Genomic DNA, 15,217 nt, shown 5'->3' on the forward strand with positions numbered 1-15,217 from the left:
ATTGAATGACCAAATACACTTTTTGATATATGTCTATCTTTGAACGTTTAATGTGTGTGTTTTTTTTTAAACTGATAGACAGACATAATATATCTATTCATGAGAACAAAGAAGAAGATGAAACTAGGCAATGGGGATTAAGTGAGTGGTGCAGGGTCTCAAAGGAGGAAGTGTCTGAAGCCAAATTTGAACCTAAGACTTCCTGTCTCCAAGCTCGGCCCTCTATCCACTGAGCCATCTAGTTGTCCCTACAGATATCCTTTGGAAACAAAGAATTCCAAGACTATTCAGATAACAAATATGCAATCACAGAAACACAGAGCAGTAAGAGAATGCATTATTTATTATTCCGGGTTTAATTTTCCTGAGATAGTTTAAGAAAGGCATTTTAAAGTTATATTATTAAAAAAAAGCTCTATGAACTTTAAAACATATTATCCCATTCTTTTTTAATATAGAAGTGCCTTGGAGGAGTAATATGCTTGTTGAGTTTTTTAAGAGTTGTGAATTTGTTCACTCTGGGATGATCAAGAAGATATTCTTCAGCAGAGATCCTGGAAATAGGACCCCGGCACTTGGAGGCATGCCAAATGTGAACTACATATCAAACTGGCCTCCTCTCCCACCCAAGGCCCACAGCTGCTGAGATGTTGAAATGTCCTTGATATTAATCCTCTAGCACCCAGGCCTAAAATTGGCTCCTCTGACTTTTTTTTTTCTACCAGCACCTGAAATGGATGGTTCTCTCTCTGGGAAACACATATCAGGTATGTTTTATGTTTTCACATTTGGGAAGTGGTATAAATGGGGGGTTAACAGGACAGGGCTTTGAATATTTTGAGCAGTCATATTTAAAGAAAATTGAAGCAGAAGCCCAAATAGCCAGGCTGGGTTAATTTACAGTCTAGCATTTGAGAACAAAATTCCCTGGGGCTGCTATTTTCTAAAGGCGAATTCAGGAAGGAAATGATCTTTTTACTTAAAGACTACCTGCCTTATTTTATGGGTTATCAATTTTCCACCTGGCATGCTGTTCTGCAGCCACTCTGATTTTTTTCCATCCTCAAGCAAGAACAGAGTTGCAAAAATGTGAAGTCTGCACTTTGGCAAACCGATTGGAGGCTTGGCTTTTGGAAGATGGGGGGGAGGCTTGGGATGCAGAGAGAGTTGCAGGGAGTAACGTCGGAAGAGTGGCCAGATCTATGATGGAGCCTGGCTGCAGAGATGTCTTTGCCAATATATGCATTAAAATCTTAGCCTGAATTACTTTTTTTTTCATTACAGGATTACTGAATCTTGGGAATACATTATAAAATTCATCTCTGCTGCCTTGGGGACAAGTTTGCTAGGTGAATAGTCAACAACAATATGAAGCCCTTGATTTCCTTTTAAATGCTCTACTGAATCTGTGACTGAGCTTATCAACTTTTCAGAACCTTAGAAAGGACGAAATAGGTCTTTCCCTGCTTTGATATTGATAAAGTCAACCATCTGAACAGAAATATGTGACAAAAAGGGCCTTAAAGGTTAACAGGAGATAAACCTAAAGTGCTATGTCCAAGAAATCATAATGGACAGATAAGGACTTTCTCACTACCCAAACTCAATGTCACAAGAGAGGGTTCTTTTTGGAAATGGAAGAGAAAAATGATGGGAGGGCAAAGCCAAGTGGAAAGACAATCTGTTCACTTTAAGTGTCACCTCCTACCAAATGCCTCCCTCCCTCCCTTCCAGATATCAAGGTCTTCCTTAAACCCAGTTGATGATGTATTTATTTATTTATTACTCATTTGCGCATTCATCATTTCTCCCACTGGACCATAAGCTTTCTGAGGGCATAGCTTATCTTTGGACCCTCCATTGTAGCTAGTACAAGTCTTGGCACTCAACCAACACCACGAATGCATGAATGATACCATTTTTGTAGACTATGGAAACTGAATCCAGGATTTAAAATTATTTTCTAATTTCATCATATTTTTAAGTTCTTTCCAGTCTTCCTTTACCTGTGAAGGGAAAGAATCATCTAGGGAAATATGAATATTTAATTAACTGCTTTAAAAATGGCCTTTTTACTTGAGGAAAGTACTAGCGTTAATATCAAAGAAACGTGGAGGACAATTACCTCATTTTCAACTGGAACATTAATTCTTCCAAAAAGAGTTCATCCCTTATGATCTGCCAATAGTTTAGTAAATGAAACTGGTCCTTATAACAGATGGGCTCTATACTTTCAGGCTTGCCAGAAGCCTAATAAAAGACACTGGCTTCTTTACAATGAAGGATGAACACTTCTCATATGGCCAGTATCCAAAGTGGGAGTCAGCAGTTTAAAATAAAGAAGGCACACAAGAGTGTGGCAAAAATCAGGAACTCGATGCAGTAATTTTAAGGCCACTATCATCAGCTGAAGCCTGATGTTGTTTAATTCATCTCCGAGGACCTAAGAATCTTCTACAACTCATCATTCAAAACAGGAATCAACATGTCCTCTGAATTATAAATAACATAGTTTGTATGATGATATAAAGTGAATGTGAGGCCAATTTTTTTCTCAAAATATATTCAAAATCCTGAAAAAAATTTGTTTCCTTTTATAACATCACAACAACCTATCCTCTTGGCTCTGTCCTCATAATTTCTTCATAGATAACCCATCACTATTCTGGGGACCAATATCTACTTCTTGATTGATATTCTAAAGGGCTTAAAGGCAATAGAGTGGACCCTCTAGGGTTGTGGTAGAAATCAAATCAGATATTTTCAAAATGTATAGCACAGAGGGAGCCAGGTGGCTCAGTGGATAAAGAGCAGGGGCTAGAGATAGGTGATCCAGGGTTCAACTCTGGCCTCAGATATTTCCTAGTTGTGTGAGACTGGGCAAGATATTTAACTCCAATCGCCTAGCCCTTACCATTTTTCTGCTCTGGAATGAATATTTAGTATTAATTTTAAGAGAGAAGGTAAGGGTTTAAAAAATGCATAGTATAGTGACTGTCATGTAACAGGTGCTTAATAAATACTCTTTCCCATTCTTTTCCCCCCTTTAAATGGATTATATCCCAAAACATCAAAGAAGTAGGAAAAGGACTCATATGCACAAAAATATTTCTAATAGCTCCTTTTCTGATGGCAAAGAACTGGAAACTAATATCCATCTAAAGGAGAATGATTATTATATATCAATGGAATGGAATACTACTATGCCAAAAGAAATGAAGAAAGAAATAGGTTCAGAGAAACCTGGGAGGCTTTCTATGAACAGATACAAACCAAAATAAAACAAAACTTTATACAATGACAAAAACAATGCAAAGACATAACTTTGAAAGACCAAATATGAACTAAATTAATATAGCTTATTAACTCAATGAGACACATTTTAATAGGTCAATTGAATCATTTGTTTTACTTGATTATGCATATTCATGGCAAAGTTTTGCTTCTCTGTTTTTTTTTTTTTCCAGTGGGGGAGGCAAAGAAAGAGCATGTGAAAGAAAAGAGATTGTTAATTCTAAAAATGTTAATTAAAAACATGTATTCCAATCAACTTGTTACACCACTATCTATTTGGAGGACTGCCATGTAGGAAAGGGATTAGGTCTTATTTTGAAGGAATTCAGAGAAAAGAACTGGGACCCAGAGAGTCAACCTGATTATCTATTGGAAAGGGCAACAGATGTGGAATAAAAAAATGTGGGTTTAAATTAGAGCTCTGTTATTTAATACCTTTGTAACACTCAGCTTCTTTGGTCTTCATTTCTTTTATTTGTGAAAGAGATTTGAACTGAGGATCTCTAAGATAATAATAAAAATGAGTGTGTGGGTATATATATGCATACATATACATACCTACACATGTATACACATATATGCATCTACCTACATACATTTATAAAATAGATGCTTAGAGGCAGTTAGGTAAGTGCAGTGGATAGAGTATAGATCTTGGAGTCAGGAAGGCTGGAATTTAAATTTTACCAAAGACACTTGCTAGTTGTGTGACCCTGGAAAAGTGATTTCCCTTCCCTCTACCTTAGTTTCCTCATTCATAAAATGGGGATAATAATTGCACCTACCTTTACATGGCGAGTTGTGGCCATCAAATGAAATCACATCTATAAAGTACTTTATAAGCAAACTTTATAGCACTATGTAAATATTATCTATTGGTACTTTTATATAGGTATTATATTTGTATATATACATGCAGATAAATATGTATCTTGAATGTTAACAAAGCACTTGTCATATGTTATGCCATTTGGTTCACACAGCAAACCTGTGAGATATAAATGTCTTCTTATTCTTATTTTACAGATGAAGAAACTGAGGTTAAAAGGGGTTAACAGACTGGCTGCAGGGTCATGTAGCTGGCAAATGTTTGATGTGGAAGTTGAACTCCAACCTTCCTGAATCTAAAGACAGCTCTCTATTCTTTGTACCATGTTGCCTCTTCCTTCAATTCTAGATTCTATTCTTTTAAGTTATGGAAAACCATATTTCAGGTTGATATAAGGAAGAATTTACTAATAAAGTTATCTGAAACAGAGTGGGATACTTCATATGAGTTTCTTCTTCCTGGTCTTATTCAAATGGATGTTAGATGAACACGTCAGACAGAAATTCACCCATCTGTAATTGGTTGGACTAGAAGATGGGAATGTTTTCCAGCTCTCTGAATCTATGAAAGTTCAAGGCTCTGTCTAAACATATGCAATCTGTCTAGCTTTGTTAACTGGTTGCATGAAAGCACCAAGCTAAATTAAATATTTTAAAATGACATTATCTCATTTCTTAATTTTCTTATTTTTTATTTTATTTATTACCTTATATTATATTATGTAATTCCACAGAACAGAATTAAAGGAAGACTGGATGAATTTACATTTTGAAGGGGTAAGAGAACATGGTGGATACAGGACTCACACTGGATCTGGAAGAATTTAGGTTCAAGTCCTGCCTTTGTTACACACTAGTTGTTTGACCCTAGGCAAGGCAGTACCCTTCAGTGTCCCAGGTAATTCTCATAAAGCATCAATTACGTAACAGTTGATAAGTGGATGGAATGTCTATACCAGGAATTTTCCAGACCAAAAGAATTACACTGCTAGAGCAAAAGAAAAAAAGTGAATGACATCAATGTTAAGTAATGTTGTTTGGTCGGGGATATCTACATAGAAAACTAGATCTAAGCTCACCTTTCACTTTCTTCCTTCATTTTTTCTAGCTCTTCTTGCAGTATGCCTTGCTTCAAGTTTCCCTTCTGCTCATTTTTTCCACCTTTATCCTCTTTTTTCTTTCCAAACCTAGTAAAACACAAAAGGGTGGGGAGGGACAAGACATGATTAGAAATAGTTGTATTATCCTTATGTTTATTCTTGGCTATAATGATTTTTGATAAACCACAGGGATCCATAGTATTAGAAAGCTTATTTTACAGATACTAAAAGCATAACTATAGTAGAAATAATGTCTTGAAGTCATATGTTATTCTATAGTTGGCAAAGCACTTTGATCAAAACAACCTCATGAGATACATAGTATGAATCTGTTAAACATTATTGAAACCATTTTATAGTTGAAGTGATTGAGGTTATGAGAGATCATTTAAATCAGGCTGTATGTTAATAAGCATTTAGTAAACCCTTCTAAGTAACAGGCAGTGTGCTAAATGTTGGGGATGCAAAGAAAGGTTAAAAAAAAACCCATCCTTGTCCTTGTTAGCTCACATTTTGATAGGAGAGACAATATGCAGATAATTATATACTTACAAGACATAAAACTTAGCTGGAAGATAGTTGCAAAGGCAGCTAGGTGAAACAGTAGCTAGAATGTCAGGCCTGGAGTTTGGAAGACCTGAGTTGAAATTTAGCCTCAGGCACTTATTAGTTGTGTGACCTTAGGTGAGTCACTTACCCCTGAATGCCTCAGTTTCTTCATCTATAAAATGGGCTGGAAAATGAAAGGGCAAACTATTCCAACATCTTTTCAAAGTCTATCCTATCTTTTCTTCTACCTCAGTCTAGGACTTATTCTTTATCCTCTTTGTTCCTATGACCTTCAACTTCTTTTTTTCCTTCCAATTCTTTTTGTCTATCAGCCCTACTTTGGTTTTACTTTCCTTTCTTCACAGTCTTGGTCCCATAATTTTCCAGTTCAAACATGCAAAATCCTCCACCTTTGACTCCCTTATTTCCTTGTCATAACACCATTCTTGTCTAATCATGGGCCAAGGGTTACCTCTGCCATCCCTCTTCTCTCCTTTCTAGTCAATGAGCATCACCAAGTAAAGTCACATAATTGATTCATCAGAATTTACTGAAAATTTCATGTTATCTAATATACAATGGAATCTCTGCTAGTGGCACTTGTATTATAATTCCTTTAGTGTGTTCCTTGCAACAGTTATTCTAAGACCTCTACTTTTCTGAGAAAACCAAAGTAATCTGTCATGAGCTCTTCCTCTCCTTCTCCTCTGCCTATTGAACTATTCTCTCTTCCTTTGTCCTGAAGAAGGGTTGATCCTTTTCTTTGCCATGACTAATGTTTCTACTTGTGTCTTTGATCTCACCTCCCTTAGTCTTCTCTGGAATTTTGCTCCATTAATCATACTTGCTTCTCAACAACATGTTCTATCCCTGTCCAAGCTCAGGTCTTACCTCTCCTGATGTAACGGAGCTGATAGCTTGACAAGGCTTTAGGACTTGCTGGTTACTTATACATAATAAAGATAGGAATTTGGCTAGGCAAGGGTAAGAGAAATTCTTTCCTCCTAAACTTTGTTTCATCTCTGTACTTTCCTATTTACAAAATTCACTGAATGGGAATGAGAGTATGATTTTGGAACTGAAGAAATGGGGGGGGGGGTCTTTGACCCGGAGAGGCCCAGAAGTTGGAAGAATAACCTTTAGTGTGGAGAATACCTAGATTCATCTGGACAATTGTGTGGGAAGAATCTGTCATCCATGGATGCCTTATCTACTTTGCCTTTCCTTCACTCCTCCTCCCATCACCTCTAGGCCACCCAAACCAGACCCCATTGCAGCTGCCACATGAGCAGGATATCCTTCATCAGAGTCTAGCCAGTGCCGATGGGTAAGTTGAGTATAATTCTTTTTTTAATACCACTTGGATTAGCTACAAGCCTTCCAGTGAGATGGAGGACCATTATATTTAACCATCTGCCTTATCATTGCATCTTATAGTCCTTTAGGCCTTACCATCTGCCCTGTCACTATGCTCTTCCGACCCCTATCATCCAATATGCAGGTACATCCTAATGAATCCTTGGCCTGGCAAGACTCAAACTAGGAAGTGGAATTTTAAAAATAGATTAAATCAGAGGTCCTTCTGCCTATTTAAGAATAAGTATATATTCTAAAGAGCTGGGTTGCTCATACAAAGAATCTGCTAAAATTTTTTAAAATGTCTATTCTAGGTATGACTATGTGGAACAGGCAGAACACACTTTGAGGGAATTAAATAAACCTGGAGGATTTTTTGTGTTTGTTTGTTTGCTCTAGGTTGCTGTTCAAATAGGGCTGAGTGTAAAGGCTATCACTTTTCTAAAAAAGCTGGGAAAAGTCTCAAGACTTTAAAAGAGCATGGCAGAGTCCACTCTTCTTATGAGGAAGAGTTATAACCATAGACAAGGATTTCCAATTAAAGCCAGAAGCTGCAAACAGAGACGAATTCTACCACCACCTGCCCAGTGGAGCAACATCTATCAGAGATGACACAACTGTTGGTGACCACTGAGGACTATGTCCAGCAGAAAGAACATAAAGACATTGGTGATCAGAATCACAGGCATATGAGAAGGGGGTAGAATCAAAGATGGTGGTTTAGTAGTAGCAAAAGCCAAAACTGCTCTGACAATCTTTCCAAATGAAATTTTAAAAAGTGCCTCAAAATGACAGGAGTCAAAAACTAACAGCAAGACTGAGTAAGGGGGCTCTCCCACAGAACATAACTTGACAGGTAGGCAGAGAGATTTGGTTATCATAGGATAAGGGAGAACCAGGGCCAAAACTGCACACAAGGAGTTTTGGCTGATTGCCATGGCCCCTACTACTGTGCCAGGTTCCATGACTGGGCATAGTCTAACTTCAGGTTCCCAGGACATGGGCTGCACCAACAAAAGAATACCTCAGATCCACCCTCTAAAGTCCCAGGCCCTGGCTCTTTGAAGACTGTGCTGCTAAGGTGAAGACCTAATTCCAGCGCAAAATAGCTCATAATACCAAGCCCTGAAAGACTCAGAGGAGACAGAAGCAGCAAGAAGTTTTCAGAATTTCCAGAACACAGGCAAAAAAGGTTGAGAAAGTGAGCAAACAGCAAAAGAAACACTTAATGCTCAAAAATTTCTATAGGAACAAAGAGAACCAACAGAGGATGGTGAGATTCAAACAAGCATATGAAAAACTTTTAAAAAGGGGAATAGGGAATTGGTCTCAAACTCTGAAGAACTCAAAAAGGAATTCAAATATCAAAAAAGAGAGTTTGAAGAAAAATGGGAAGAAAAGTGGGAAAAAGAAATGAAAGTAATGCAAAAAGAAAATAACATCTTAAAAAGCAAAACTGGTCAACTGGACAAAGACACACAAAAATCCAATGAAGAAAAGGAATTTTTAAAAAAGCAGAATTGTCCTACTGGAAAAAGAGGCAAAAAAAAAATCCAACGAAGAAAAGAGTACCATGAAAAGTTGAATGGACAAAGAAGATCAAAATTTCAGGGAGAAATTCAGTCTTTAAAAATTAGAATTAGGCAAAAAGAAGCTAATGAATTCACAAGACACCAAGAAATATTAAATAAAATTAAAAGAATGAAAAAATAGAAGAAAATATGAACTATCTCATTGAAAAAAACAATTGACCTGGAAAATAGATCCAGGAGCTATAATTTAAGAATTATTGGACTATCTGAAAGTCACAACCAAAAATAGCCTAGACACAACATTATAAGAAATAATTCAAGAAAAATGCCATGATATTCTTGAACAAGAGGGTAAAATATAAATGGAAAGAATCCACAGATCACCTCCTGAAATAAATCCCCAAATGGCAATTCTCAGGAGTGTTATATTCAAATTCAAGAGCTCTCAGCCAAAGGAAAAAATTCTGCAAGCAGCCAGAAAGAAATAATTCAAATATTATGGACCCCCAGTCAGGATTACAGAGGATCTCACAGCTTCTACACTGAAGGAGTGGAAGGCTTGGAATACGATATTCTGGAAGGCAAGAGAACTGGGTTTACACCTATCCATTAAAACAAACTATATCCTTTCAGGGAATATGGTCATTTATAAAATAGAAGATTTCCAGCCATTCCTGAAGAAAAGACAAGACTTAAACAGAAAATTTGATGTCTGAATACAAGATTCAAGAGAAGCAAAAAACTGTAAATAAGAAAGAGAAAAATTTAAGGGTTTCAATAAGGTCAAAATGTTTATATTCCAATATGGAAAGATGATTTCCATAACTTTTAAAAATTGTTATTATCATAGTAGTTAGAAGATACATAGACAGAGGGTATGGCTGTAAGCTATTTAGGATGATATGTAAAAAAAAAACTAGGGATTAAAAAGAGGATTGTACTAAGAGAAACAGGAAGAGAGAAGTAAAATAGGGTAAAGTATATCACATTAAAAGGTGTAGGGCAGAAGGGAAACACTAGTACAATAGAGTGGAAGATGAAGGTGGTAATGAGTAATACTTAAACTTGACTTTCATTGGAATTAATGTGAATTTTAGATTTATCCCACCCTGCTGAGTCTTTAGAATTTTAGCAACCAGGAATGTATACACCCCCACTTAAGGATTAACTCTGGGGGAGGAAGGTCTATAACCCATGTGTGCTAGCAAGTGACAAATCAGAAACAAATGACTGACCTTCTGGGCTGTCCAAAGCCAAGTTTAAGAAACCATTGGTACATGTGAGATACAGGAAGTGATGTAAAGAACTGCCTTTACATTTTGCATCACTTCCTGTGAGAGGGGCTTTTGGTGGTGGAACTTGACTTGGTGGAGCATGGGACCTCTGACTGCTTCCCTGAAATGACCACGTGGTGAATTATAAGGCTGACTCCCCTTTCCCTTGACCTTTCTGAAGGCACCAGCCTCCAAGGAGGCCCCTCATTTTGGAGGAGGCCTCCTGGCTGGAAGCTGAGCCAGATTTAATCTTCTGGGAAGGCCCCTTGGCTGAGGCCTCTCAACTCCCCAGGCTCCGACCAGGCTGGAGCAGAACTATCCTTTCTCTCTCTCTCCCTCATTCTTAATTTCTTCCCTCTATTGTAAATAAACAACCATAAAATTCCATTCTGACTTGAGTATTTCATTGGGATTTAGAATTTAAATTCCTTGCAACCACTAAAAATATATTCAGTCTCAAACCCTAAATTTTACCCTTAACATTAGCCTAGAGACAGAACAACAGCCAGATTTATTAGGATATAGAATCCTGTCTTACTCTAACGAGAAGTAGAAGATAATAAGAAAGGGGTGGTGGGGGAAGGAGTAATATGAGGGAGGGAGAAGTTTGTGTATGTGATAAAAGACCTCGTAGAAAAATAGGAGGGAAAAAAAGAAGGGTGGTGGTGGGAAGGGGATTAATATAAGAGAGGGAGAAGGGGGGGAAATGACTTAAAAGCAAAACACTGGTGTGGAGGGAAAGAGTGACAGGAGAAAGGGCAGGAATAAAAAAGGAAATCAAGATGGATGGGAATACAAATATGATAATCATAACTGTGAATATAAATGTAAATGGATAGCAGAGTAGATTAAAAACTAGAATCCAACCATATGTTGTTTACAAGAACCACATATGAAGCAGATAGACATACAAAGGATAAAGTTAAGAGATTGGAGGCGAATTTTTTTGGCTTCAACTAAGACAAAAAATGCATGAGTAGGAATCATGATTTCAGACAAAACTAAAGCAAACATACATCTGATTAAAAAGAGATAAGGGAGGTAATTACATTTTGATAAAAGGTAATATAGACAATTAAGAAAGAACAGTACTTAATATATGTGCACCAAATGGTATAGCATCCAGATTTTTAAAAGTGAAACTAAATGAGCTTAAGGAGGAAATAGATAGTAAAACAATTCTAGTGGGGGATCTCAAGCTTCCCCCACAACTAGATAAATCAAACCAAAAAATAAATAAGAAAGAAGTAAGGAAAATGAATGAAATTTTAGAAAAAAATAGATTTAGTAGATATCTGAATAAGAATAAAAAGAAAATATACCTTATTTTTAGCAGCACATGGTACATATACAATGATTGACTATGTACTAGGGCATAAAAATTAAACAACCAAATCCAGAAAAAGGAGAAATAATAAATACAACTTTTCCAAATCATACTGCAATAAAAATTACAATCAATAAGGATTCATGGAAAGGCTAATGTAAAATTAATTAGAAACTAAATAATTAAATCTTAAATGGGTTGATCAAAGAACAAATCACAGAAACAATCATTGATTTCATTGAAGAGAATGACAATGAGGAGAGAATATATCAAAATTTATGGGATACAGCCAAAGCTGTGCTAAGGGAAAATTTTATATCCCTGAATGCTAATAATAAAATGGAGAAAAAGTAGATCAATGAATTGGGCATACAACTCAAAACAAACAAATTTAAAATCCCCAGTTAAAGACTAAATTGGAAGTCCTAAAAATCAAAGGAGAAATTAATAAAATTGAAAGTAAAATAATTATTGAACCAATAAATAAGACTAGGAGCTGGTTCTATGAAAAAAATTAAAATAGAATATTGGTTAATTTGATTAAAAAAAAAGAAGGGAATCAAAGTATCAGCACCAAAAATGAAAAGTGATTTCACCTCTAATGAAGTGGAAATTAAAGTAATTATTAGGAGCTATTTCACCCAATTATATGACAATAAATATGATAACCAAGTTGAAATGGATGAATATTTACAAAAATATGAATTTCTCAGATTAACAGAAGAGGGAATAAAATACTTAATCCCATTTCAAAAAATAAATTGAACAAGCCATCAATGAACTTCCCGAGAAAAAGTCCCCAGTGCCAGGTGATTCAAAAGTGAATTCTAACAAACATTTAAAGAATAATTAATCCCAATTTTATACAAAGTATTTGGCAAAATAAGCAAATATGGAGTCCTACCAAATTCTTTTTATGATACAAATATGGTGCTGATGCCTAAACCAGGTAACCAAAAACAGAGAAAGAAATTACAGACCAATTTCCTTAATGAACATTGATACAAAAATCTTAAATAAAATACTAGCAAAGAGACTACAGCAATATGACACAATGATTATTCACTATGAACAGGTGGGATTTATACCAGGAAAATAAGGTTGTTTTAATGTTAGGAAAACCATCCACATAATTGACCATATCAATAATCAAACTAACAGAAATCACATGATTATCTCAAAAAAAGGTTTGACAAAACACAACACTTAATCCTATAAAAAAACACTAGAAAGCATAGGAGTAAAAGGGACTTTGCTTAAAACAATATGTAGTATTTATTTAAAACCATTAGCAAGTATCATCTGTAGTGGTGATAAGCTGGAAGCCTTATCAATAAGATCAGAAGTGAAGTAAGGATGCCCATTTTCATTATTATAAATATTGTACTAGAAATGCTAGAGTTAGCAATTAGAAAAGAAAAATAAATTGAAGGAATTAAAGTAGGCAATGAGAAAACTAAACTATCACTCATTGGGGATAATATGATGAAATACATAGAGAATCCTAGAAAATCAGCTAAAAACTAGTTGAAATGATTAATCAGTTCAGCAAAGTTGCAGGATAAAAAATAAACTGACATAAATAATTCGCTCTATATAAATTTACAATAAAAATCAGCAGCAAGAGCTAGAAAGAGAAACTTCATTTAAATCACTCTAGATAATATAAAATATTTGGGAATCTATTTATTAAGACAAATGCAGAAATTATATGAATACAACTACAAAACACTTTTCACACAAATAAAATTAGATCTAAACAATTGGAAAAACATTAATTGTTCATGGGTAGGACAAGCTAATATAATAAAAATGACAATTCTATCTAAATTAACTTATATATTCAGTGCCATACCTATCAAAGTACTAAAAAACGTTTTATAGAACTAGAAAAAATAACAAAATTCATCTGGAAGAACAAAAGGTCAAGAATATCAAGGGAAATATTGAAAAAAAATGTGAAGGATGCTGGTCTAGCAGTACCAGATCTTAAACTGTACTATAAAGCAGTAATCATCAAAATAATCTGGTACTAGCTAAGAAATAGCAGGATAGATCAATGGAACAGACTACATGTAAATGACCTCAGCAATCTGACAAATACTGCTGCAAAAATGGCAAAATAGTATGGCAAATGGGTATATGATTTAAACATAAAGAGTGATGTCATAAATTAGAGTAATGTAGAATAGTTTGCCTGTAGATCTATATAGAGAAGGGAAGAATTTATGACCAAACAAGAGATAGAGAGTATTACAAGATATAAAATGAATAATTTTTATTCTATTAAATGAACTAGTTTTTGTACAAACAAAACCAATGCAACCAAGATCAGAAGGGAAGCAACAAACTGGGAGGAAATTTTTATAACAATTTTCTTTGATAAAGATATCATTTCTCAAAAATATAAAGAACTAAATAAAATTTGTAAGAATCCAAATCATTTCCCATTTGATAAATGATGAAAGGATACGAATAGGCAGTTTTCATATGAAGAAATCAAAGCTATCAATAATCATTTGAAAAAATGTCCTAAATCTCTCTTAATTAGAGAAATGCAAATTAAAATAACTCTGAGGTGCCACATACCTATCAGATTGGCCAATATGACATAAAGGCCAATAATAAGTATTGAAGAGAATGTCCCAACATTGGGACACTAAGATGTTGCTGGTGGACTTGTGAATTGTTCTGACCATTCTGAAGGGCAATTTGGAATTATATCCAAAAGGCTATAAAAGAATGTATACCTTTTGTTCCATTAATAACATTACTATGTCTATACCCTAAATAGATTAAAAAATGGGAAAGGACCTGTTTGTATACAAATATTTCTAATTGTGCTTTTTGTGGTGACAAAGAATTAGACACTAAAGGGATGTCCCTCAATTGGGAATGGCTGAATATATTGTAATATATGATGGCGAGGGAATACTATTGTGGTATAAGGAATGAACAGGATGATTTCAGTAGGAGCTGGAAAGACCTATGTGAACTGATGCAGAGTGAAATAAGCAGAACCAGGAGAACATTATACATAGTTAATTGAAATATTGTGGAATGGTCAAATGCAATTGACTTTGCTACTAACAGCAAAAAAACAAAAATGGTCCAGGACAATTCCAAAGGACTTATGAAAAAGAATGCTATTCACCCTCCAGAGAAAGAACTGTTGGAGTAGAAATGCAGACAAAAACAAACAATTCATCACTTGTTTATTTGGATATATGATTTGGGGTTTTTAAATAAGATTATTCACTTACAAATATGAATAAGCAGTTCATTTTGCATGATAAAACATGTATAACTCAGAAAAAAAATTTTAAAAAGAATCACAGGCATATGTATCCTCTTCTTATATATGCTGTGATCAACATGTTCTTTCTGATTATGATGCATAATAAAGTCTGCTCCAGTCTTTCATCTTGAATCTGTGTGTCACTCTACCTCAAATGTGTTTTTTGTAGACAACATATAGTAGGATTCGGATTTTTAATCCACTCTGCTATGCGTTTGTGTTTCATGTGTGAGTTAATCTCATTCACATTCAGAGTTATGATAACTGTGTATTGCCCTTCATCATATTATCCCCCTTAAATCCTTCCCTATTCCCTTTCTCTGTTTCTCCTCACCAGTATTTTGCTTTTTGTCACCCCCTCCTATTTCCCCCTCCCTCCAATTACTTTCTTCTTCCTTTGTCTTTTTCTCCTTCTACTTCTCTGTAGGGGTAAGATGGAATTCTATACCCCACTGAGTAGAATAAGATAGAATTCTATAAACCACTGAGTATACTTGTTTTACCCTTTCTGAGTCAGTTAAGATAAAAGTAAAGTTTAAGCATTGCCCGTCACCACTCTTATCCTCGCCTCTCTATAATTTCTCACACCTCTTTATGTTATATAATTTACCCCATTCTCTCTTCCCTTTTCTCATAATGCAACCCTTTCTTTCACACCT

General features: G+C 35.2%; 1 protein-coding gene across 1 annotated transcript in view; it reads right to left on the reverse strand.

Moving 5' to 3' along the window:
* PARD3B (par-3 family cell polarity regulator beta) overlaps positions 1-15,217 on the reverse strand; it is a 1,280,476-nt gene that overhangs the window by 225,907 nt on the left and 1,039,352 nt on the right. The window contains exon 19 of the mRNA XM_001365888.4: positions 5,202-5,309. Coding sequence (XP_001365925.2) covers positions 5,202-5,309 — 108 coding nt within the window. The remainder of the gene's footprint in view (positions 1-5,201; positions 5,310-15,217) is intronic.

Source organism: Monodelphis domestica, chromosome 8 (assembly GCF_027887165.1).
Source record: "Monodelphis domestica isolate mMonDom1 chromosome 8, mMonDom1.pri, whole genome shotgun sequence".
Lineage (NCBI taxonomy): Eukaryota > Metazoa > Chordata > Mammalia > Didelphimorphia > Didelphidae > Monodelphis > Monodelphis domestica.